Here is a 25,446-nt window from a genome sequence, read left to right on the forward strand (position 1 = left end):
GGACAGGCCTCTGTTTCCTCAAGACAGAATGAGGGGAGTAGAGATGACCTCAGGGAGCCTAGCAGCACCCAGACACACCCTCTGTACCAGCAATGTGGGCTTCTGTCGTCCTCTTAATGGGCCTCACTGTCCCCATGTCTGAGTCCTAGCTCCTGCCCGGGGGCACCATGTCAGCCCGTTCAGCTCCTGCCCAACTGTCGGGGCTCAGGTCCAGGAAGCCCCCTCCGACCTCAGAGCAGGAAAGGTTCTTTCTGTCCCCGAGTCCTTAGAGCTACTGCAATGACACAGCGTGTGGCTTCGGGGTATGAAGCCGCACTTGGCCTGTGGGCTCTCAGGACTGTGTTCCCCCTCTGCCCTGTCCCCGTTCCCGGGCGCTGCTTGCTGTGCTCCTTCAAGACCGATCAAACGAACAGAGCTGCCGGAGGAGCACCGGGAGGACCCGTCAGGTGCACCAAGGATCCAGCACTGCCGCGAGACCGAGGCTGGTACACATCACGAGCCACCTCCGGGGACGGCAGACAGAGGCAGGAGCTGCAGGGCAGCTTTCCCTAAGATGCTTCCAGCAAGAGCTCCCACCTCTAGAGGCCCGCACAGTCTGAGCCGCCTTCCCGGAGCCAGGATCCCACCCTGGTGGGGAGCCCGCGGGTGCCACAGGCGGCTGCGGGTCTTACTGGATGTCTCGAGGGACCTGTCCGGAGGCTCCAGTGAGGTAGATTTCTTCCTGCCCAGATTCATTAGGTTGCTCAGTTTGAGGCCAGGAGAAGACTTCTTCTTGACTGTCGAGAGGAGAGAAAAAGCTGTCAGCAGGGCCCACAACCCGCTGACGTGCCACGATGAGAAGCAGGAACAGTACGCCCATTCCTGCAGCCTTGGCCCCTCCCTCTCGTGCACACGCACACACATCGGCTCCCCAGACTAGGAGCCACAGACAGAGCCAGGAATCCCTGGGATCACACACTCAAAAGGAGGACACCAACTCATTTTTGTTGTTGATGTTGTTAAAGTTCTATTTTTTAAAAAAAGATTTGAGAAAGAGAGCGAGAGAAGGAGCGAGCAAAACAGCACAGGCAGGAAGGGCAGAGGGAGAGGGAGAATCCCAAGCAGATTTCCCACTGAGCAGGGAGCGCCACGCAGGGCTCGATCCCATGAGCCTGAGGTCATGACCTGAACCCAGACCATGAGCTGGAGGCTCCACCGACTGAGCCAGCCCGGCGCCCCACACACTGGAGCATCTCCACCGACTGTACTGGCTCTAAGTGACTGGGTCCGGGGTCAGCAAACAAGAAGACACGCAAGACTATTCTAACCACCCCCCCCCCCCCCGGCAATTCATAAAACTTGACCTCGATTTGCTCATCTCCCCCTTTCTCTTGGCTTGATCAGCTGTATTATTTCCAAGCAGTTTATAAGTTGGAGGCATGTTGCAAGCAGCTGTTAAAACCCATTAGGGCTGAGCCGGACAGCCACGTCTCACAGCCCGGGACGCCAACCCCCCGCCCCAGCCGAGGCTGCCGGCCGCAAACGCTGGTACCATCTTTGGCCTCTGGGACCTCGGCATGGCCTTCTATGGAGCTTCCATATTCCGGGGCTGACAGGTACTTCTCCGTTACATCTAGCTGCGGAAGAGAGGGAGACGAGTGGGTGACCTTGTCTGGGAACGGTTACCTCAGGGATCACAACGTACGGGAAACTCAGAGCATTCAGATGTAGGCTGGGGGTCACTGCAGAGTCCGGGTTCCTGATGGCCCATCAGCTAGGCTTCCCTCGGGCTCTCTGGGCGACCTGGCTTCGCCTTCCCTTTCCCAGCCCCATCCCGGAGACGACCCTCTTCTTTGGGCCACCACGCATCCGAGTACACAAGTTCTCAAGATGCCTGCTCAGCCTGCTGGGAGAGCAACCCTGTGGCCAGCCCGGGGGAGGCGGTGCTTAGAGTTCTCATCTGTATTGGAGCTGACCACCGGGCTGGGAACCACCCAGGCATGAGGGACGCTTTCAAGAACGGACGGCACGATGCACACATCAGGCTCCCGAGAAAGGCCTACTTGTCTACACAGGGTCAGACCGACGTTGGAGCCCTGGCTGGAACACTCTCCATCCAGACCAGGTGCCCCACTTATAAGCCCTTTTGGGCCCTGCTGTGCATGTATTTAAATAGGGATAATATACCCGTCTACACCCCCAGGGCTGTTAGGGTACTTAGGAGTTTCTAGAAGGGCGTGGTGGCTGCTGTTAGAAGGTGAAGCACTCAGAGCGTTCCAACTTAGCTTTTCTCAGAAAACAACTTCGCCCAGACCTCCGGGAAGCAGGCAGAGGGACTCCCAGTCAACAGGCCTGGGCTGAGGCAGGGCCTCAAGGACGGCTAGACCTGGCCAGGGAACACTCCGTGAGGGAGGACCTGTGCCTTCCGGACTCCCTGCTTGAGACATCTCGGGACCCTCTGCCTTCTTCCCTGCCAGGGCTGGGGGAACCAGGGTGAGGCCCAGGGACGCTCTGCTCTGTGCACTCCCAGGCTTCAGAGTACCCGTTTACAGATACCTGGGACCTGGAATGTGAAGCCGTAGGGGACAGCCCTCCCTTCCACGAGCACCCGGCCCCCCAGCTCCAGGCAAATGAGCAACAGAGCCCTTTAGTTGGAATCAACGTGGGGACAGTTCTCCCAGCCCTGAAGCTTGACCAGGAGTCAGTGCAAAAGAAAGGCCTCCTACCATGAATTTCTCTGTGTAAGAATGGGGGGGCATGCTGACCTCGGTTCAACAAAGCTTCCTGCAGCCAAGCAAGAGTATCAAAGTCAGCTTTTCTGCCTGAAGCTACTGGTTTTATCCAACCTTTGTACGTCTCTTACTCACGGGGCTGGTGCAATCTAATTTCTACAGAGAAGGCAGAGAATTGAACTCTCTTCCAGGCAGGATAGAGGCTTACTTTCTGACAGTTCAGACGCTGGACATCTGGGCTGTACTGGTTTCCGTCGGACGCTCCTTCTAAAGGCAGGCCACTCACCTCCTGGATGACCTGAAGGGAGACGGAAGCCATCCGCCGAGGTCTTTCAGCCTGAACCACAGCCAGACCTTGAGACAGCCCCTCGGGGTCAGGGCACACGGTGGAGGAGAGCGGACGCCTGCTTGCCGAGGAACAGCGACTCTCCCTCGCCCCCGCAGCACCTGGCTGGGGACTGGGCAGGCTGCTGGGGGGAGGCTTGTTCCCTTGGCCCCCTCTCCTGCAGACCCCCATGTGTTCTGGGGCTGGGCAGGGCGGGGCAGGGGGGATGCTTTACAGCAAAGCTGGAAGATGGCCGGAGCTGCCAGCCCTCAGCTCTGCGAGGCCCCTCCGTGCCCTCATCCTGGGGCGGGGAAGGCTGCTCAGCTGTGGGTATGATAAAGACAGCATTTGCCAAAGTCCCCCCCACCCCCCGCCCAAGTTTTTTGGGGTCCTGGAGTCTGCTGCGGAGATCCTCCTGCTGCTTGGGAGGCGGGACTCCCAATGGCCACCTGGGGCCTGTCGCAGTCCGCCCCACCCTACTCCAGGAAGAGCCTTTTCTCCGGCACCCAGGGGCCTGGGCTGGGGGCCCACGGGTAAGAGGATGCTCTGGCCACACTGGACAGAGGGTAACCACCTTGGGCAGCCACACACACACACATGCACGCACACACACACACACACACACACACACACACACACACACACCCGGAGCCCGCTGGATTCAACAAGAGCTCTTTCACAGACCCTCCTTCTTCAGTCTCTGCTTAGAGCACTTTGTGGAAACAAGTTCCAAAGTCGAAAGCCAAAGAAGCGAAGAAGAATGGCTACGGGCATGGGGAAACAGAGGGCAGGTCTCACTTCGTAGACAGACTCCAGGTCCGGACCCCGGGCCACGCAACGGGGTGCTGCGGGAAGACCACAGTCAGCCCACCAGCTGCGTGACCCCGGGGCCGCGGCTGCGGTCACCCCTTGGGGCCACACCTGCACCAGGGGCGGCTGTGGGGACTCGCATATGAAGGTACCATCCTCACGAGCCAGGGCCCGGAAATGCCAACACCCTCGGTGGGGGAAGCACGTGAAACCTGGAAACCTCAAAGGCTTGAGGGCTTCTCTGGGAGAGTCCTGCCTGTGCTTTCTTGTCCCGGAGCCCTTGTCCCATACTCCACGGTTCCCACCCACGGCCATCCACCTGTCCTGCCCTGTGCGCGCAGGCGTGATTACGCAGCGCTGGGTCCCGGAGGCCAGGGAAGGTAGGTGGGTTCAATAAAACAGACACGGGTAGTGGTTGAGAGCCGTCACACAGGCACATCAGCCCTGCCAAACCACTGGAGGGGGCAAGTCCCGGGAGTCAGGCCCTTCGCAGCCGGTCCTGCCTCTGCGCTCATCTGACCAGGGAGGAAGGTACGGCCAGCCCAGCAGCTGTACCTTCTGAAAGCGGCAGCAGAGGGTCTCAGGAAGAGGGCGTGTGAGTCGGGGAGGGAGAAGACTGGGGGGTCAGAGGAAGGAGAGGAAGGTCTGAGCGGCAGAGGAGCAGCCCTGGGAACTGGGAGCAGGAGCAGAGAGAGAGAGAGAGAGAGAGAGAGAGAGAGTGTGTGTGTACAGGTGCCTGCAGGTGTCTGTCCCTCTACAAGTGCATGTGCGTGTGAGTGCACACAAGTACTTGTGTGTGTGCACCCGCAGACAGGGCTAGAGAGCAGATCCAGAGCTGTGATGAGGAGGGGGCAGCAGGAACCAAGGAAGGAAGGGAACTCTCTGGCTCAGTCTGGCTTCACCAGGGGTCCTGCTGGCTTTGGACATCCCTCTGCAACCGGGGGCCCCTTCCTGGTGCCAACCTTATACTTTCCAGAATGGTCAAGCTTCTCTTTAACATGGGGCACGCCAGGCTTCATCATCGCTGGGGCCGTACTGTGTACCTGCGGGCTGACCTGACCGTCTGCACGGGGGATGGTAGGACACACAGGGCTGCAGTCTGACAGTCGTGGGTTTGAAACCCGAGGCTGCCACTCCCTTGCCAGGTGACCTTGATGGGTCAACTATGAGCTGTAATCAGCACCCCTGTGAAACGGTGCTGTTGACATGGGGAGGCTAGCCCCCGTGAGGTCAGATGAGTTGCGTTGGCGACAAGGGCATGGCCGGTGCTAAGTGCTTTACAAGTGACTCTGCCATCTAGTCACCTTTCCCAAGGAGGCTGGCGATGCCTCTCCAGCAGCCAAAGGGCGAAGGAGTCTCGGGGAGAGCCCAAGACCGGGCTTAGCAGCAGAGTGCTGTGCCCTTTCGTTGGGCCTGACTGCTACCACCGAGAACACAGGCGCCCTGAGAGTCTGAAGGCCCGGAGATCCTTTGCCCTTGCTGGGTCATCTCTTTTAGAAAAAGCCAGGGCGCCAGAACGAGGAGCGCCCGGGAGCCCCAAGGGGAGCAGGCATGTGTCCCCGCCAGCCTGGGGCCACCCTCACCCTAAGCCACTGCTCCGCTTGGTCCCTGCTCTGCAGGCCTAGCACAATCACGTCGGCGTTCATGGGCGTGATCTTCAGCTTGTGCTCCTTCTTCCGCACTTGCTTCTCCTTGTGGATGACGCTGCTGCCCAGCAAGTTCACGTCCAGCTGCGGGCTGTGGTCCTTGGAGGATTTGTAGCACTAAAAGGAAAGAGAGATGCTGTGCCACTCTCCGAGGGACACCAGGCCTGGGCGGGTCCTGCAGAGGGGGGCCTGTGGCACAGCGGGACCTCCCAAGCCCTGGGCTCTCCCCAGCCAAACCAAAGGTGCAGAAACATGGTCCCCAGTATCAGTAGCTCTTGTCCTTGGCGTCCAAGTGACCAGGCAGATCGTCCCCTGTCCCTCATGCCTCTTCCTTGCCAGCCTCGCCCAGGGATGCCTGCGCACCCTGCTTACCCAGGCTGCTCTCAGGTCCCTGCAGGCCTCGGCGAGCTGCAGGAAGTCATCCCCTGCAGCCCACTCTCATACCTGCAGGCTGAACTCACTCTTCCTACTTCCCCACCTGTCCGCCTTTCTCACTTACCACCCCAGGAAAGGGTGCGTCGGGAACAAACCCCAAGCTGCTTAGTTAGGAAAATGATTTGCAGCAAAAGAGAAAGGGACTCGCTTCCCCTCCCGGACAAAACACTTTGCCCCTGTCTGTCACAGGACTGCGGAACAGGATTCCCAGAAAGAACGTTCGCGCCGAGCACAGCGTGATGTGACCCAAGAAGAAAGTGTGATCGTAATGACTCCAAAAGGCACTTCAAATGAGGACATAAAACTGAATTGTAATTTAGAAAAACAGGAAACAGGGCTGTGGTCAGAGCGCTATCTTCCAATTCCTTTACGGGTTTTGAGTTATAATCAGTGTCTCAAAATACCATGACTTCTGAGACAATGCCTCTGATTCTAACATTGTGACAGGTGAATGCGGCGGCCAGAACCAGGGTAGGGAGAGCCCTGACCAGGCAGCAGGCTCTGCCCCAAACGGCCAGGGGTCAGCCTGTGAGAAAGAATGAGCCCTCAGACCAGGGGATGAGATTCCCAGAAACCGCATCTATGTGACAGAACTGGGGGCAGGGGATGGTGGTCCCAGCCCCCTGCAGAGACCTGTGAAAACCAGGACACTTTCTTAGTTAAGCAGCAGCACACTCATCCAGTCACAGGATGTTTGGCACAGCGTTTCAGGTTAGGGAGGGGAGAAAGCCTCGAGATAGAAACGGCTCCAGCCACCTGGTATCAGGGTCCATCTCCCCGACTCCCCCCAAAGAGAAAAGATGGGAACACGACAGGAGCCCAACTGACCAGGAGCCTGGTGTCCTTGATGACGCAGAGCTGCTTGGCCCACTGCCCCAGCCACTTCTTACGCCACAGGAAGGCACAGATGCGGGCGTCACGCATCAGCTCGATGCTGGCCTCCGGCGAGGGCCACTGGTGGGGGGCCGACTTGCCCTTGCTGTTTTCCTCTTCATCATAGGACTCATAGGAGCTGCTCACCGCCTCTCCATCCTCTGCAAGGAAGACCCACGCGGTCAGGACCCCACCGGGCAGGGGACCTTGGTCTAGGGAGAAGGGCAGGAGACAGGGGCAGCCAGGGGCCTCCAGGCCACATGGCCCCTGCCTCTCTGTGCCCTTGAACCAGACTGACAGCCACCAGCCACAGACCGGGGCAGGCCCGGCCGCCAAGCCTCCTCCGTGAACTTTCTTGAATGCCGCTTCTGGCCAGAGACACAAATCACCCAAACCAGGAGGGTTTCCCTTTTTCTCCTCAAATCTCATCCCAGGCTCCACAGAAATTTCAGACACGATGAGGTACACAGGCGACTGTCCACACTTGACAAGGCCAGTCCCGCCTGGGGCAGTGGGGGGCAGTGGGGGGAGCCTGGCTCCCGGGGGTGGGGGGTGCCCAGAGGAAGGGGCCACCATCTGAGCCCAAGATGGGCACATGGTAGGCCTCCCAGTGTGGCCAGCTCCATCCCCGGTTTTGTCCCGGGGAGAGGCTGCAGTTTCTTCAGGTGAGATAAACCACAGCAGGAAATGGCTCTGGGGTGAAAGTGGCCGTCCCTCTTGGTCACAGCCCTTTTCCCAACCCACTCCTCTCGCTCTCCCACCCCTGCACACCTCCCAGCACAGACAGCCCCTTCTGGTTTCTACCTCCGACCCCTCTTCCACCTCCAGCAACCCACCAACCCCAGGCGTTTGTTCTGTCCAAGAGGATCCCAGAGCCCATCAGGCGTGAACTGTGTTCTGTTGTCTGCATGCCCCCCGTGCCTCAGTTTCTCTTCCCTCCCACCCCTCCACGGCACCCTGCAAGAGTCGCTCTGTTCTCCAGGCCTCGTTCTGCTGTTTAGGGCCAACCAAAACAAGGCGAAGAAAAAAGTAAATCAGTAAAACCCCGAAAAGCAGGATATGGAGAAAAGAGAACCTAGGGATCCCTGGTCTACCCCCCTGGCTCAACACAGGAATCCTGGCTGTGGGAACCTTGCTGCTGCGCCAGCCTCTGTTTGAATTCCCTCTGGATGGAGAGCTCACTACCTGCTGATCACTGGCTACCTCCTTCTATGGCCGGGTAGCTCTAACAGAAAGTCCGGCCGCCATCTACTTCCCTGTGACCTCCACAGACTTGTTCCATCCCCTGAGTCAGGGTGAACGAGCCTTCTCTGTCCTTCCCTCCAACCCCCTTCAGAAAAAAGTCAGCCCCTGGGCCCTCACCCTTCCCTTCTGCAGAAGCCCCTCCTCCTCTCTGCACTGGGAAGACGACCACATTTAACTTAGAATATAGAATATACAGAATATAGAAAACCAGAAGGAGGCGGCTGCCATGGTCAGTCTAGCTCCAGGGCCAATGAAGGTGTTCCACTATTGGTAACAGTAACACTTCTCCTATTTTAGTATCAGCTTTGGCAGCAGTGTGGTGCCACTCCCCTTCACAGCTTCACAGAAAAGTTGCACAAGCTCCTGATCTCACGCCCATGAAACCAGCAAAGATGGGGAGGAGAGATGTACCCAACGGGGGACCCAAACTCTCCCGCTGCTCGGAGTATCGGAAATGCACATGAGCCTCTCAGAAAACACGGCGGCAGCGCGTTGCTGCGAGAGCTGTAAACACACCCCTACCCTTGACCCAGTAACCCCAGTCCTGGGAGTCCATCCTAGGAAACCGGGGTGGGGGCTGGGGGTGTACATGCATCCAGATGTGCATTCCAGGGCCATTCACAGTCATCCCGGATGGCGGGATGCATGCACTTCGGGGCAGGCCAAGCCACCAAGATTGCCGGGAGCTCTGACCGCTGGTGTGCAGCTCGGTGAGGGGGATGGGGAGGGACGAGGCACGATTAAAATTCCCTGTGCGGGGGCGCCTGGGTGGCTCAGTGGCTTAAAGCCTCTGCCTTCGGCTCAGGTCATGGTCTCAGGGTCCTGGGATCGAGCCCCACGTCGGGCTCTCTGCTCAGCAGGGAGCCTGCTTCCTCCTCTCCTCTCTCTGCCTGCCTCTCTGCCTACTTGTGATCTCTGTCAAATAAATAAATAAAATCTTAAAAAAAAAAAATTCCCTGTGCGGACAGATCGGTGCCGAGAGGCAGCAGGACAACCTCAAGTAGAGCTGATCTGATCCAGTGCTGGGAGCCGGGGGATTTTATTAAAAAACAAAGTCCTCCTTGTCCATATGGTATTATCTATTCACTAAGGGAAATCAGAAGAACAAGGCAATGTCATCGGGATGCTTCCCTTCATAACAAAAAATTAACAGAGGGAGGTCGCAGAGTTTAGCAGGAAGACGTTGACCAAACCCCACCACTGTTGGTGCTTCTGGGGATGGCCCAGGCATCCGTGGAAAATTCTAACACCAGCCCATCCACCTCTAGGGGGTTGTGGGGAAGCTGGGAAGAAACGGCCAATCCCAGTAACCTCAAACCACTTGGAGTACCTTCGGGGACACTTGGGCAAAGGTACTGTCAGTTTCTTATTTATCTCTAAGAGCGATCATAGCAGGGCCATGAAAGCAAGACGGATACGTGGCTTCCAGGGGTCCAGGATGAAGAGGAGTGAAAGGCAGGAGGCTCACGTAATTCCATCCCCTTTCTGCATCCCTGGGTGGGACCCCCCGCCCCATGTTCTGCTGGTGGTCTTTGGGAACAGAGGGCAGAACCACCATGCAGCCCTCTGGTCCTGCACCCGTGTGGGCATCACGCCTTCGGATGCCGCCAGCAGAGGTCTGTGGAAGGTGGAGCAACCTCTCCTTCTGGAAGGGCGAGACACGTGTGCACATGCAGGACCCATGCACAAGGCTGGGGAGAGGTCAGAGGCCACCCCCGGGCATGCATCCCATCTCCAAGAGCCAGGCAGCAGGCACAGAGTCACAGGCATTCCAGCTCTGGGGACAAACAGTACCCAAGGTGATCGTGGCGTAAATGACTCCCTCAGGCACCTGCACCCATCTGGGGACTCCAGTGGGGGAAAATCCGCCAGAGTGACCTGTGTGAGATCCAGAAGCACAGAGAAAGGCGAGATGGAGAGAGACAAGGTGAAGAGAGGGGCAGACCCAAGCGCAGAGAGAGACACAGAGGAACCCAGATGTGACCACATGGCTGCCTGTCCCCCAGAAGTGAGGACTTTCGCACCAGAGGTGTGGGCTTCTCGGGACCAGCCCCAGCCGGTTCGTTTCCCAGCCCCCACCCCTCCAGAGATGACCAGTAACGACTGCAGTCACCAGTGCAATGTGGGTAAAAGTCACTTCAGACTGGTACTTTTAAGAAGCACGCAAGGGTTCTCTGCTTGCTCTCTGAAGAGGATGCTGTGGCCTTCGAGGGTGGCCGAGCCCACACCATTAGGAGCGTAAGCTCCCCACTGACCAGTAATACCCATACTGAACTGCTCACGAGAAAGAGATTCGTGTCGTGTAACTATGCACTGGGAGGGGGGTTATTTGTTCCAGAAGCTGCCACGAGCGCAGCACGAGACATCACAGCCAAGCAGCTGACCTTTCACGCACGCGGGACTGGCCCTCCCCTCTGCACAGGCCGTCAGGGCGCGGACTCAACTTGCACTTGGAGAGAGGGGCCTGGCCCTTGAGACCAGTGTGGGGACAAGCAGCTGGGCAACTGGTCTCCTGTGGGAAGTCTACACATTGCTGGTGGCCGAAGGCCATTCCTCCTGCCGTGACCAGCTCCAGCAGCTGGCGGGGGACGGGGGCGGGGGCGGGCAGGGGACACACAGGAACTAAGGGCAGGCCGGCGGATAACATGGGTGAAGCCCTCCCTTGGTGGCCTGTGTGACCAAGTCTCTCCAAGTCATCCTCGGTCCTTGTCCTCGCAGAACAGGAAAGACAACTGATGGCTCGCTACCCACCTCCTCACAGGGACACCCCAGTCCCGGCTAAAAGCAACATGAATTCACGTCCGGGACAAATGCCGAGAAGCTTGAGTCCACTTGTTTACGATGGGATGAAGTGTCTGTGCCACAAACAGGCCCCCAGGAGTGTCTGGGGTGCAGGCCCGAGCTGGCTCCGGCCACACCCGGGAGAGCAGGGTTTAAGACGCATGGAGGTACCCGCCGTGCTGAGTCACAGCTTCCGCCTTCCAGAGGCATCCAGACAGCAGCGCCACACCCTCACCTTGGTCTGAAATCACGGCCCCGTCGGGGACTCGGCAACATCCCACACACTCAGTGGGTTCAAGCGAAGCGAGGTCTGGCCACAAAGCCGGCCTCCCAGAATAAAATAACCTCATTCCAAACAGGTCCTCACCTCCCACACAGTTCCTGGGACCGGAGCAGTAGGTAAAGTGTGAAGAAAGAAGGATCTGACGTGGCTGCAAGGGTCTGGTCCCCTGTGATCTCTGGTCCTGCTCTTTACGGAGCCAGCAGCGCCCCTGCCCGGCCAAGCTCGTTCCTACACCGCGGACCCTCGCCTCTCACATCGGCAAAGGGTGCTTTATGCTTTCAAAGACCTTTCACTCACCAAGGAAGGAAGCTGACTGAGGTGAGAAGGGCAGAGTGAGGGGACCAGAGTCCAGCTGCTTGCGTGCACAGGCCACAACACACTCTCCCAGAATTTGTGGGGCCTTTCTGTGCAATTGAATCCCTACCCCAGGAGCAGTTCTGATCTCACTTGCCCAGGCTGAGCACCACTGGCCGAAGACAGAGGGGTCCAGCGTGAGCCCTGTCCCTGTGGTACAGGGGTCAGTCACTAAGGAACCTCCCCGTGGCTTGCACTCTCGTCAGAAAGAAGCCAAAGTCCTTCCTGTGGCCTGCGGCTGACCCCTTGGTCCCCAACCTTCGTCTCTGCCCTCGCTCTGGCCCCACTGGCCTCCTTGCTGCTCCCGAAGCACGCCGAGAGCCCTCCTGCTTCAGGAGCTCTGCAAGTGCTGTGCAGTCTAGAAAGTTCTTCCAGCAGGTCTCTGGCCTCGCCCATGGCCCACTTCATTCAGGAATCAGCTCGAGGTCATGCTACCAGAGAGCCCCTCCCTACCTCAGAGAACACCCTCTCCCACCCTAACCAGGCCCTGTGTTTTCCATCCTAACACTGTATTACCCATCCCCTGACACAGCCTAGGTTTACCTGTTGTCTGTCTCTCCTCACAGAATCTAAATGCTGGGACTGTGGGCTCTCCTGAGCTCTCCTGAGTTCCTGACTCCTAGAAGCACGCATGGCAGACAGAGTGAGCATGGTTAACTATGAATCCAATGAAAGCCACCCTGGAACGGGCTCTGACTCAGCCTGACCACACTCCCTTTGCTTCTAAGCACCCCTGGGCCAACACGCCCCTCCTCCATCTCATTTGTGTGCTGAATCCAGCACTGTTCGAGTGTCCGGGCAGGAAGAGCGAAAGGATCAGACACAGTAAAGCAGCTCACTGTGGGCCATCCCAAGCCCCTTCTTACAGGCAGGCCTGGGTCTGCGGTGCCGCTCAGCTCTCCACAGAGCAGGGGGCCAAGGCTCTGCGGCCAGTTCTCAACTCCAGCCAGACTCTCTGGAAAGGGCAGCCCAGGCCTCCCTCTGTGTCCAGCACTGGCGTCTGTGCAAGAAGCGGTCGCCCCCTCCAAGCCCCAGCCCTGGCCCAGGGTGTACCATTGAGGGATGCGTCGTATGGCTCAGCCTCTTCATAGTAACCCTCTGGAGACTCGATCTTTGGGATGGAGAGCTGTTTCCGCTCTGGAATCTGTGGAATGAACAAATAAACATTTTCAGATATGATACACTGGGAACGACTTGCCATTAACCCTTTGGGTGGAAGGAGGGGAGTCTAGAAGCAAAAAAAAAAAAAAAAAAAAAAGATGCCCAGTCGGGAGGGAGACCATGGAATGCCACGGCTCCCATCAGTCACCACGTCCACGGGTTTGCTTCCAGTGAAGGGCCTTGCACGTGGTGCTTCACCTTGCCGAGTCTCAGCATTCTCCTCTGCAAAATGAGACTGAAATCCCCCCAACACGCACACAAAACAGCGTTGTGTCCATGATGCAGAATCCCCATAAGGGTCCAGATGGTGTTAGGCTGTTATGGCTTCTAAGTACCATATACTTCCTAAATGACAAGGGCTAATGAAATGCACATGGAGGGAGAGGACCAGGGCTCCAAACCCTAAATTTTTACAGTAAGTTCAATCATTCGGTCAGCAAACACCAGACGGCTCCTGCACCCCAGCTGTGAGGGACACATCCAGATGTTGAGGGGTCAGTCCTGGGGGACAGTCAACTAGGTAGTGGGTGTTCAAGGCCTCCAACCTAGTGCATTGTGAGTCGTGTTCTAGGAAATAAGGTCAAAGTTCTGCGGGAACCTGCAGGATGTGGGGGAACATTCACCATCTAGAGGACACGATCTTTGAGCGGAGTCTCGAAGATAACCCCGAGGTTCTTACGGGGTCTAGGGATGAATGAGCACAATTTGAGAAGAAAAAACAATATAGGCAGGCATGTAGAAGCAGAGAGCATGAAATCCTCCATCGGACCATGAAACTCATCTTAGGAGTCGCAGCAGGGGAGAAGAGAGGAAGTACACTGTTACATGAGTGTTACTATACGCCGGTCATAAAGGTACAAGGATCCATCCCCACCAGTCTCTGACGTCTCCCTGAATCACGTGAGCCCTCAGGAGGGCTAAGGGAATATTCATAATGAGAGAACAGAAATGGAAAAGTCTTCAGTGCATTCCTCCTTCTGGTTTTGGGGAGTCCTTATGCTGGGAAGGGGGGCTTCAAGCGAAAGTGGTAGGGGGCGCCGAGAAGACGGAAGGAAGGCAGCCAACGGGAAGACCCCACGGGGCCCTGGGCTCAGAGGGACCTCTGGGTCTTGAAGGATTCCCTGCCCTACTGGCAGGAGAAAGGGTGGATCCAGAAACCCCAGCCTCTGAAAAGGAGTTTCTTTGAGGGATCTATGACGGAGACAGCTGCCCTGGTCTCAGCCCGGGAGCTGCTGGGCGAGCAGTCAGCCCGGGCTGGGGTCCCCATGGGACAGTACTCAGCAGGGAATGCAAGAGTGCCCACTCCCAGCCTCCTCCAGGGCAGGGCAAGGCCCCTGCGGCTGCTTCAGCAAAACCAGAATCCCAGAGCCGAGTGTGGCCTGGTGGCTAGAGTCTGTTCATATGGACTCTGCAGCAAATAGAACTTGGTTTCGATCAGGGCTGTAAGACTCCAAATATTTAACTGTGAGGATATGACGCCCTCTCTCTCTCTCTCTCTCTTTCTCTCCCTGTACGACAAGAATAAAACCAGGGTTGTCTTGATGGGTTCCCTGAGACAAAACATGACAGGGTTTCACAGCCCCTAGCCCGGATCAAGCACAAGGAGGCTGTCGTCAACATCTGGGAGCCATCCAAGACCTGGGGCGGTGGAGGGGGGCCGCAGGAGCCAGGTCACTGGATCACCGTCCGGCAAGTGGGGACAGATTTACCTGCAGAGGGTCGGCAGGCCAGGCCACAATCTGGGCCCAACACAGGAGCCTCCTCAGTTCATCCGGCCTCACATCAAGACAGCGGACACAAGACCCCAAGGCAGGCTCCAAGCGGCTCTTGGCCCCCAGAGACGCAATGCCCCATAGGCAGGAAGGAGCAGAGTCCTGCGCTCTTTTCCTGAGCAGATGAGTTGCAGCCCGGGGCGGCGTCCTGGGCCAGGCCATGCACACTGCACACAGGGGGCGCCATCAGGAGCTGCCAGGGATGACCTTGCAGCTTTGCTCCCACAAGCCCGGTGAGCCGGGTCTGCTCATCTCAGCCACTCCCTTGACCACGTCTGAGAAAGGCCTGCCGAGACCCAGCTGTGGTCTGCCGAGAGCCGGCTTCCCGGGGTTCGAGGGGAAAACCTCCTCTCCCCGACCCTTCCCTGGGAAGCAGCAAGGTCCTTGAGGATGGGTCCTGGAGCTCACGTGTCCTAAGCTGGCCCGGCCTCCAGCTCCGGCCTCCAAGAAGCCCCAGCCCCATCAGGTGGTGCGGGGACCCTTGTCTTGGTGAGGAGGTGGATCCCCTCCAGAGAGAAGCACTGAGCACCCAAGCTCCAGGTCCAGCCCGGATTTCTGCTATCAAAACAGGACAATGGGGTTTAGCCTGGGTGGCTCAGGTGGCTAAGCAATGGCTCTCAGCTCAGGTCATGATCCTGGAGCCCCAGGATCGAGTCCCACATCGGGCTCCCTGACCAGCAGGGGGTCTGCTTCTCCCTCTGACCTTCTCCATCTCATGCTCTCTCTCTCCCTCTTATTCTCTCACATATATAAATAAAATCTTTAAAAAAAGAAAAAAAAGGACAATGGGGGAATGAACCTTTCCTCAGGAGTTCCTCACGGGTCCTTCCCAAGGGGTCCCCTTGTCCTATCTGGGGGTTAGAGCATGAGGGAGTGTTTTCTGAGAGTCTCCTAAGCTTGATGCTATAAAGACACCTATAAATGAAGAGGCAGAATAGGGCCATAGTCGGAATCCGATCTCCAGGGCTAGGGTTTGAATCCTGCCAAGCTGTGTGACCCCAGGCAACTTACTTGACTTCTCTGAGCCTCAGTTCCTCCACCGCATAATGGGGAGAGAAATACCTGCCCCATGGGGTCCTGTAAGGATTAAATTCTGCCCAGCACTATTATTCAATACATATGAATTTTTACTAACCTAAAAAATATGAAAGTATTAGTGAAGGGAGAAAGGTTGCCTACATACATGTTTAGTAAAGGAAGACCAGCTGTCACCTAAGGGGACAGAGAAGTTTGGTGTCGCCCAAGCTGAAGCCCAAGCTCAGCCTCATTGAAGAAGACAGGCCCCGTCCTCAAGGTCCCTGGGACAAAACCTAAGGGCTTGAGTCAAGTTAAAGGATCAAACAAAGAGGCGCCCGGGTGGCTCAGTGGGTTAAAGCCTCTGCCTTCGGCTTGGGTCATGATCCCAGGGTCCTGGGATCGAGCCCCACATCGGGCTCTCTGCTCAGCAGGGAGCCTGCTTCCCGGTCTTTCTGCCTGCCTCTCTGCCTACTTGTGATCTCTCTCTCTGTGTCAAATAAATACATAAATTCTTAAAAGTTTAAAAAAAAAGGATCAAATAATTCCCCCCAAATTCAGGAGAGAGTCACATAATTACACAGGTGTAATGGCCTGTTCTCTGAAGTCAAAGGAGTGAGAGACGCTAATTTCTCGGGGTTAAGACTAAAGGAGCAGTACTTTAATTATCATCATCATTGTGAGGATCCAGGTTGGAGACAGTAAATGAAGAGGTGGAAGAGATGTGACTTCACAACCGGAAAGAAGGCTCTGAGAACCCACGGGAAGGGGCTGGGAAGAAAGCTGCCCTGCTCAGCACGATTTGCCAGAGGTCTGCAAACTTTAACTGCAAAGGGCCAATAACACATACTTAAGGGATCTGCAGGCCATTTGGGGTCTCTGATCTCAGCTATTCAACTCTGCGAATGCAGAGCAAAAGCATCCATAGATAATACACAACCGAGAAGTATGGCTCTGTACCAATAAAACTTTATTTACAAAAGCAGTGACTGTGGATTTGGCCAGGGGGCTACAGTTTGCAGATTCTGATTGAGATTAGACACAAGAGCTCAAAGAGAGAGGTGACCCGGATGACCTGAGGGGTCTCTGCGGTTACGAGCGACCTGCCCCAGCCTGCCCTGTGGAATGTTCCAGGGACAGGGACAGCAGATCCAGCCAGCCCTAGCTCCCTAGACCGACCACAGCAACATCCTCTTGTGGAGTTGGCTACCTCCCTCCTAGAGCAGCTCACTAAAGCCCAGCGCCAATGCATGTTCAGGCCGCAAGGGAGCTGGGGAGGGGAGGGCTAGGCTAGCCAGGGGCAGAAACAGCGCCAGCAAACATCTGCTTCTCCTACAGTGACCGCAGCACCTGGCCGTGCACACAGCTGCCTGAGTCACTGCTCACGCCCACGAGGTCGCTCCAGACCCCTGGTCGCCTCTCCCATTGTCTGCTACCCCACTGACCCGGGAGGGGACGGAAGGGGACCCAAGCCACCAGAGAGGGAATCAGGGCCTCCTAAGCCTGCCCCAGAGGCCACACTCCTGGCCCAGGCACCGGCTTGGAGGACCCCAGGCAGACATCCGGCTTCTGTTTCAGCCATCAGCAAGCCTGGAGCCAGGCCTCAGGTGCACAAGCTTCACGGCACCCCGAGGCTCTGCGGTCAGGGTGGGAAGGGGCACGGGTTTTCTTGTCCCGGGAAGAGAGGTTACAAGGTCGCTCCAACCTCAAGCTACGCTTGCTCGCTCACTCCCTCCCTCCTGCTCTGATTCTCTCATTCTCCTCCCCTGGAGCCAGAAGACACAGCTGTTTCCCACTCCACCCTGACGCGCTCCTCAGAGGGCTGGGGCTGAAGAGCGAAGGTTGCCAGACTTGACCAGAGGAGGCCTGAGGGAGGGCGGGCGTGTGCGCGCGGGAGGCCAAGAACTCGCTTTCTCCGCACCTTGCTCACTTGGCCCGTGGGAGTCCCCTACTGTCGGGTGTGGGCACCCCAAACAGGACAAGGAGGGACCCAGGAAGGGCAGCAGTCAGGTCAGTAGCCCCTGTCCTTCTCGGCAGGGAAACCCCACAAGGACGAGGGTAACGTCAGCCTGCCTGGTGGAACCCTCCCTGGGGCCGGGACTGCGTCCACGGGAGCAACCGCCTCACGCCTGAAGGGCCCCCTGGGGCGGTGTTATTTTTGGGTGGTGACAGTTCTCCAACTCTAGGGTTTCTCTCAAGGGCTGATACGAGCCTCTCTGGGCCCCGAAAGGCCCCGCAGTCACGGCCAACACAAGAAGCCTCTGCTAGGGGAGGCTACCTGCCCTGGTCTTGTTCGGAGTTCCTGGGGCTCCTATCACAGGGCCCTTGGGACCTGCGTAGGAGCCAGCAACTCCGGAGTCAGGTTCCCAGCAGCCGCCGGGACCAGGGCGGCCTGATTCTCACTAGGACCTGGTCCCGGGCCTCCTCCCCTGCCACCACCACCCCCGCCACGCCCGCAAAGCAATTTCCAGAGCAAGCCAGTGCCCCCCAGGACTCGGTGCCCATGACCCTGGCCTGGTGGGTGCCTCCTGGCGCAGGTGTTGGCCCAGGAGCGGCTGCCCCAGGTGGGTTATGGTAGGCCCTATTGGCCCTTCCGCTACCCAGGAGCTAACAGCCCTGATCAGAATCCGATGCTGAGTTCCTGAAAGTTCCAGCTCAGAGCAGCTGCCTCCCCTCCCTGACCCACCTGGCAATGCCTGAAACACACCAGATAAACCAGAGCATCGCCCACTGGTTTGTGCAGGGGCTAAGTAAGGGTCTGGCCTGGAGGGGCCGCACCCCCTCTCCTCAGTCCTGGAGCTGAAAGTGAGGGGAGCCTGCGGCTGGGAGAACAGAACGGACGCCTTCACTCAGCTACAAGAAGGGCTTCCAGCAGCCGGGCCGCAGAAGGGCCTGGAAACCGAGAACCTGCACTCAGACCTGGGCCCTGCTACATCCCAGAGGCGGGCCCCTGGCTGGTTCTTTAAACTGGGCCTGTTTCTTCATATAGAAACAGTGACAGAAGTCTGCACCTCTAGACACATGGTGGGGAGGACCATGTTTGTGTGCATCGGGGTGGCTAGCTACTCTGGTGTGGCTGTCACCTGCTTTGTCAGCATCCTGGGGACACCAGGACCTCAGGCTCAGGCCATCAAGTCTCACCCAGCCTGAGATAAAGAGTCTCTGTGAGCTGTCTCCTAGAGGGGGGGCTTCGCGCAGTGGGATGCTGTCCCAGGCATTCCAGAACAGCCTGCAGCTGTGAGAGCAGCCTGAGGAGCCCGGCCACCTCCAGGGAGGCGTGGATGGAGGGGGCCAGGCTGGGGTCGGCCTCGGCAGGAACCCGAGCCCACAGATCTGTTCCTGGGTGGCATGGTAGGAGCTCAGTGCTCACAGATTTGCACAGCTTCCTGCTGGCGCTGAACCCAGGACCCTGCTGCCCATAGAAAGAAATCCTTCCCGGGGCGCCTGGGTGGCTCAGTGGGTTAAAGCCTCTGCCTTCTGCTCAGGTCATGATCCCAGGGTCCTGGGATCGAGCCCCGCATCAGGCTCTCTGCTCAGCGGGGAGCCTGCTTCCTCCTCTCTCTCTCTGCCTGCCTCTTCACCTACTTGTGATCTCTGCCTGTCAAATAAATAAATAAAATCTTAAAAAAAAAAAAAAAAAAGAAAAGAAATCCTTCCCACTTCCTGACCCAAGGACCTGCTACCTATAGAAATCCTTCCCACTTCTCACCTCGTACCTCTCAGGAAACCTCCCTGACCAGGTCCTAGACAGGAAAGAACTTGGGTGCAAATTCTGGTTCTGTCGTTATCTGTGTGTACAATATTCAGCCACTATAAACTTGCCGATTCTTGGTTTCCTCGCCTATTAAATATAAACACAGCTGCCCGCCTCCCTGAATGCTGACCTAGTATGCTATGCACAGCCTTAGCCTAAGCAAGACTTCTTAGGAGACAGAGATTCACATTCTTTCAAAGACCGGGAAACGAAGGGCCAGAGACCTTAAATGACTTGCTCAAGTTCAAAGAGCTCATACCTGGCAGCACTGAGATCTGAACCCAGGTCTGTAGTGTTCCATAATTCACTCCATCCACCCCTCCGTCCATGAACAAATACATGCACATGGCCTACTGTGTGCAGACACAGGCCAGGAAGCAGTAAACGAGAGACACTCTCCCCATCCTGGGCAGCTCACGTCTGGTCGGGGAGGCAAACAGTCTTGACGGTGGTGAGTGCCATGGAGGGGTCACTGGCCATGGGGCAGACAGTAGCGGGGGACAGAGGTGTGACGTCTCATGTATCAGGGCAAGGAAAGCCTGTCTGTGAAAGCCTGCGAGGTGAGGAGGTGGCCAGCCACTGAAGAGTCGGGGTCCACAAAGGACCAAGACCCTGAGGCAACACCGATATGTGGTCCCATCCAGGGACAGGAGCCCAGTGAGGAGCAGGTGCACTGAGGCTGGAGATGCAGCTGGGCGCCAGGCTGTGTAGACCGTGTAGGCTGTGGGGCTGGGTTAAGGAACACGGATTTTTTTCCCCCCTAAGTTTAATGAAAGCCTTTGGCAGGTCTGAAGCAGGAAGTGCAAAGCGATATGATTTACATTCCTAGAAGTTCGCTGCGGCCTGAACTGGGACCACGGGTCAACATGGCACCCCTCGCATGGTGCTGGAGGGAGCCTGGTAGAGCCTCAAACACATGGCGGCATTTGATGAAGCCAACGAGCTCTCTGCCTCTCCCACTCCCATAAGCCTTAGTGTCCTGAGTACTGCGGTCCTGGGCAATGACGTCACCTGCAGGCGGGCATTCTTCAGTTCCGTCTCTCCCAGCGCCTTGCCCCATGTTCTGCACACAGTATGTGTGCACACAGAAGGCGCACACAGTAGGTGCTCAGAAAATGCCAGCCACGTGGGGGACTGACGCCTGTGAAAACAACTGATATTTCACAGAGGCCCCAGTCAGGACATCAGGGGTCTCTGGTGAACACTTACGATCTTGGGTGGCGGGAGGTCTGGAAGACTCTTCTGTGGGGCCAGAGAGTGCTGGCCAGGCTCCCCGTTGGCCAGTGGGTTCTGCTCCTCGGGTGCTGTGGGCAGCGAAGAGAAGGCTTCAGTGAGGGGTGCCCAGTCTCCCAGCATTATCCCTCCCATGATCCGGGGATGTCTGGTCACGTGGACCATGAGATCTATTTGAGCAGGTGTTAATTACCCAGGTGGGCGGTCCCAGGGGCCAATGTGGTATTTTGGCCAAGAATAGTGCCTCAGCCGGGGCAGATTCCTCAGAAGGAACTGGTTTGGGGTTTCCGGCAGGCTCTGCACCATCTCTTCCACTTGCCCTATGCCAAAAATGGCCCAGCCACAGAGCTTTAGGCAGCAGGGAAGCTGTTCCCAGTCCCAACCCTGTGATTACGGCTCTTTCCATCCCAGAAGGGAAACGACCCTGGGCACAGTGGCAGCTGGCCTGTCAGTCATTTCTGCTGAGCCCCAGGCTTGGCTGTGGAACAGAAGGTGCCAAAGCCACATGGAAGGACTGGCCAACAGCCCTCGGCGCACCTGCCTGATGGTTTCAGCCAGCAGCCCAGTCAGCCCCAGGACAGACAGACTCAGACAGATTTGACCTCTGGGCTTGTGTGACTGGCAGCTGAAGCCAAGCCTTGGACAGGACCGAGGGCCCCACAGTGTTGCATTCCCACCTCTTGCTAAGCCTCTGCATTTCGGTCACAGACTGGGGAGTTGGGAGATGGGGCTTCTAATACCCTCTCCTCAGCAGCACGGCAGCTCTGCAGAAGCTGGGCCTCCCTGAGGTCCTGCCAGACCTCCTGAAGGTCTTCAGAGAAAAGGAGAACCAGACAGAGCAGAAGAGGGAGATGTCATGGAAGACACAGTATGTCCTTCCAATGTAAGATACAATGTTCTGCCGAGAGAGCACCTTGAGCAAAACTTTTAATTAAGGCAGGTGCAGGCAACAGCGTTTCGGTCCTGTTACCGCCCCACCCCCACACCCATACAATCCAGACTTCTATCAAAAGATATAAAGCTGGAGCATGGAATCAGCACCATACAACGGCTGCTTTCCTAGAACACCTGACCGTGACTTCCTACTCCTGGGATGATGCTGGGAAACGCTGAGACTTTAGGGCTTTATCCACGAAGGGGACATGAGACCTTTAAGAGGCAAGGAGGTGGCTTGATGGAATGTCCCAAAATACATCAACCCGAAATACCATCAGCCAAAATGTGAGTGCCAGAAATAACTCCACTGGGCTGTCTGGTGCTGGCTGGGAGGAAGCGGGGCGGGGAATGGGACCAAAGCTTATGCCTCGCCCTCCCGGAAGCCGGCCGAGATTAGCAGTGCTAGCCTCTACCTTTGCCTTGGGACTCCGCATTCTGCTGCTTGTTGACGGTCACTTTGTTCATATAAATGTACTCCTCATCAGAACCTGCAGAGGGAGGATGGAAGACAAAGGTTTCATGGGATTCCACAATGGGAAATGGCTCTAGAGAGAAACAGTGTCCCCCGAGAGACGGTCATTAGCCTGGGTTCCAGTAAAAGCATACAACATTTTGACTTGATTGAAAGAGTCCATTAAAGAGTTGACAAATTTCCAAAAACAGAAAGGCCAAGCTGCTGACTGTGAATTTTCTGGCTTGAGGGTGGGGGTGGCGGGGGAGGGAGAGGGCAAAGACAGGAGCAGAAGGGCAGCTTCAGGAAGGAGAGCGGAAGGGCGCCCGCACCTCAAAGGTCTACCCCATATTCCGCCCAGCAGATTTCTCTGGGTTTTCTAGCATTTCATTTAAATCGTAAAATATTTCTGGCGATTTTATTTATTCATTAGAGAGCGAGAGCACAAGCAGCGGGGAGGGAGAGGGAGCAGCAGACTCCCTGCTGAGCAGGCAGCACACGACTGGGCTTAATCCAAGGACCCTGGGATCCTGACCTGAGGCAAAGGCAGATGCTTAACAAGCTGAGCCACCCTAGTGCCTAAAATCATTTCTGTGTGGGCTACCTTTCCAGTGCCTGCCTGGGCAGAGATATGATGGTCTCCTAACACTGCTCAGTTTATGCCCCCAAAGACCCTTTCTTCAGAAGACAGCTCGTCCAAATGCTTCTCCTCTTAGAAATCCTCCTGCAGGGGCACCTGGGTGGCTCAGTGGGTTAAGCCTCTGCCTTCAGCCAAGGTCATGATCCCAGGGTCCTGGGATCGAGCCCCGCATTGGGCTCTCTGTTCAGCAGGGAGCCTGCTTCCCTTCCTCTCTCTCTACCTGCCTCTCTGCCTACTTGTGATCTCTGTCAAATAAATAAATAAAATCTTTAAAAAAATTAAAAAAAAAAAAGAAAGAAATCCTCCTGCATTTCCTTATTTGCCCCTTAATTTGCATTTCCTAGAAACTTGTGTCTCCACTGGAGACCATGTCCCCGAGTGAAAGGACCCGAGTCAATCCCCAGGTGAAGGAAGCAGCTCAGGGTCAGACTCACGCCACCAGAGCCTTGGAAACCGAGAAGAACATGGGGAGCACCCAGCCAGAGGTGTCTTCTGCCATCGGTCTGTAGGACCACCACCCCAGCACCAGGCCCTGCCAGGACCTGTCAGCAACACCACCCCAGCCAGCTGGAGTTCATGCGAGGGAACTATGAGGTCTCAATGTAGCTAGCCACAACTGGTAGCCTTCTAGTCAGTGAGAGCCAGAGTGGTCGGGTCAGGACCCTCCCCAGAGGAGAACACACAGAAAAGGGCTCTGCAGGAGTCGGGGGCAGCAAGCTCAGGCATTAATCATGTAATTCAGAACAGAAGAGCTAACTCACCGGCCCTGTCTGCCTAGCACGGAAAACAAGGGTGATGCACACTGCCTGTTTTTACTGAACTCTTAAGTTTCCAAGAGAACGAAACACAAATATTAAGGAACTTAAAAAAGTTAATCCTATAACTAAAAAAGATTAAAAATGACAGTCGAAACCATGGGGAATGGCTCAAAGGCCCGATAATGGGAAAAGTTGGGGAAAAAAAAAATCACACATCAGCATGAACAACAGCAGTCACCTTTAACAACAAATGGATTACTAGAGGGTGTGTCAGTTGGCACAGACATTTTGGAAGAGATTTGGGAGGATAATTTAAGTGTTCGTATTCTTTTTTTTTTTTCCAAGTGCTCATCACCTTTAACCCAGTATTTCCACTGCCAGAAATTTATCCTAAAGATAAACTCTAGCATGTAAACAAAGTTTTATTTGAGGATGTTTATTGTAATGTTGTAGGAGTTTTGCTTTTTTTAAGATTTTATTTATTTGAGAGAAGGAGGGAGAGAGAGCACAAGTGAGGGGGTAGGGTAGAGGGAGAGGGAGAAGCAGGCTTCCTGCTGAGCAGGCCCCTGGGATCATGACCTGAGCTGAAGGCAGATGCGCAATCAACTGAGCTATTCAGGTGTCCCTGTATGAGGTTTCTTTTAAATTACAAAACCTAAGGGCACCTGGGTGGCTCGGTGGGTTGGGCCTCTGCCTTCAGCTCAGGTCATAATCTCAGGGTCCTGGGATCGAGCCCCGCATTGGGCTTTCTGCTCCGCGGTGAGCCTGCCTCCCTCCCTTCTCTCTCTGCCTGCCTCTCCGCCTACTTGTGATCGCTGTCTGTTAAAAAAATAAATAGAATCTTTAATAAAAAAAATAATAAATTATAAAACCTAATGCCACTAACCAGAGACTAGCTGAATGTCACGGTTCATCCACCCGTGGACACTACCCAATTGCGAAAAATATCAAAGTAGCTCTAGGTCCACAATTAGAGATATCCAACACTTAAAGAATCAGGTTTCAGAATAGCCAAAAAAGAAAAATATGGGAACTGTCAGCACATGGAAATGTGCACAGGCAGCAATTCCAAATGTAAAAATAACGTAAAGCAGAATACAGAGGCAAACCACGGCTACATAAAAATATTCAGATGATACCGATAAAGCTCAAAATAGGAACGGAAGGAATGTAAATAGCGCAATGTTAATCTCATGTTCATTTTTTTTTCTTACTGTTGACTAAACCCACATTCTTGTAAAAAGAAAAAAAAAAGCAAGATACTATTGTCATTGTTTTAACTGATAGATTCCGGGCAGGTGTTTTCTCCCCAAGATGGCAGCTTGTAAATTACAGAGAAAACGCATAGCACCGGCCCCTTCTTGAGGCTGTCTCCTGCCCTTGGGTGCTCTGCTGCAGGCCACGTGGTTGATCAGGTTTTGATTCTCGGGGTAGCTAATTCAGGACCATCCAGGTTGGTAAGTAAGAGCCTCCCAGGACCATCTGCGATCCTGGGAAATGCCCAGTGAACTTGGCCCTATAACGGGGCATGGCTGAGCTGTCCTGTGTCTGGCAGGTGGTAGCCTCGGTTGGAGAATTTTCTATCATTCTCTCATTCATTTTCAGAAGTGCACTGAGCACCCGGCCCTATGCGAGATGCTGGGCAGACGGCACAGAATGAAATAGAAGACACTGTTTCTACCTTTGTGACCTAACATGGGTGGGGGAAACAGATCCTCTCCGGACAGTCAACACAAGCAGGTAGGGAATGACAACAGCACAGGTGGGGTTGGAAAGGAGAGCTCAGTGTGCCCTGAGTAAGCACATGACTCCTGGGGAATGACCCTTGTGTGAAGGGGGTGGTCTTTCCCAGAGAACGGGAGGGGCAGGAAGGAGGGACAGGGACCCTCTTTGCTACAGTTGGAGAGACAGGACATCAGCAGATTTCCCATCTGAAGGGCTCTCCCGACACTTTCCCAGACTCTCTGAGCAGGGCACTGGGAGATCCACAGCCCTCTCAGGTGAAAACAGGAACAAAGAGTAATCTCCTGTAAACAAAACTCAAACCCTGCCTTGACCTCACCATGCAGATGAAAGGCACAGAGAGCAGAAACTTCTTGTTACGCCCATACAATAAAAGATCAGAAAACCCAAATTTGGAAAGGGTAAACACATATAGTCTCTCTCTCTCTCTCTCTCTCTCTCTCTCTCTCGGTCTCATACTCTGCCCAAAATGTGTGGGAGTAAACAACAGCTCAGCCAGTGTAGACCACAGACTATCTCAA

General features: G+C 55.8%; 1 protein-coding gene across 4 annotated transcripts in view; it reads right to left on the reverse strand.

The window, feature by feature from the left end:
* AFAP1L2 (actin filament associated protein 1 like 2) overlaps positions 1-25,446 on the reverse strand; it is a 96,778-nt gene that overhangs the window by 10,322 nt on the left and 61,010 nt on the right. For 2 of the 4 annotated variants that reach the window (XM_032312330.1, XM_032312329.1), the window contains 9 exons: positions 21,747-21,821; positions 20,374-20,468; positions 12,517-12,607; positions 9,840-9,923; positions 6,756-6,961; positions 5,430-5,609; positions 2,920-3,009; positions 1,532-1,616; positions 672-776 (listed from right to left, as the gene is read on the reverse strand). In XM_032312330.1, the coding sequence (XP_032168221.1) occupies positions 672-776; positions 1,532-1,616; positions 2,920-3,009; positions 5,430-5,609; positions 6,756-6,961; positions 9,840-9,923; positions 12,517-12,607; positions 20,374-20,468; positions 21,747-21,821 (1,011 nt within the window). The remainder of the gene's footprint in view (positions 1-671; positions 777-1,531; positions 1,617-2,919; positions 3,010-5,429; positions 5,610-6,755; positions 6,962-9,839; positions 9,924-12,516; positions 12,608-20,373; positions 20,469-21,746; positions 21,822-25,446) is intronic. The other 2 variants (XM_032312331.1, XM_032312332.1) reach the window with 1 other exon arrangement.

Source organism: Mustela erminea, chromosome 14 (assembly GCF_009829155.1).
Source record: "Mustela erminea isolate mMusErm1 chromosome 14, mMusErm1.Pri, whole genome shotgun sequence".
Classification (NCBI taxonomy): domain Eukaryota; kingdom Metazoa; phylum Chordata; class Mammalia; order Carnivora; family Mustelidae; genus Mustela; species Mustela erminea.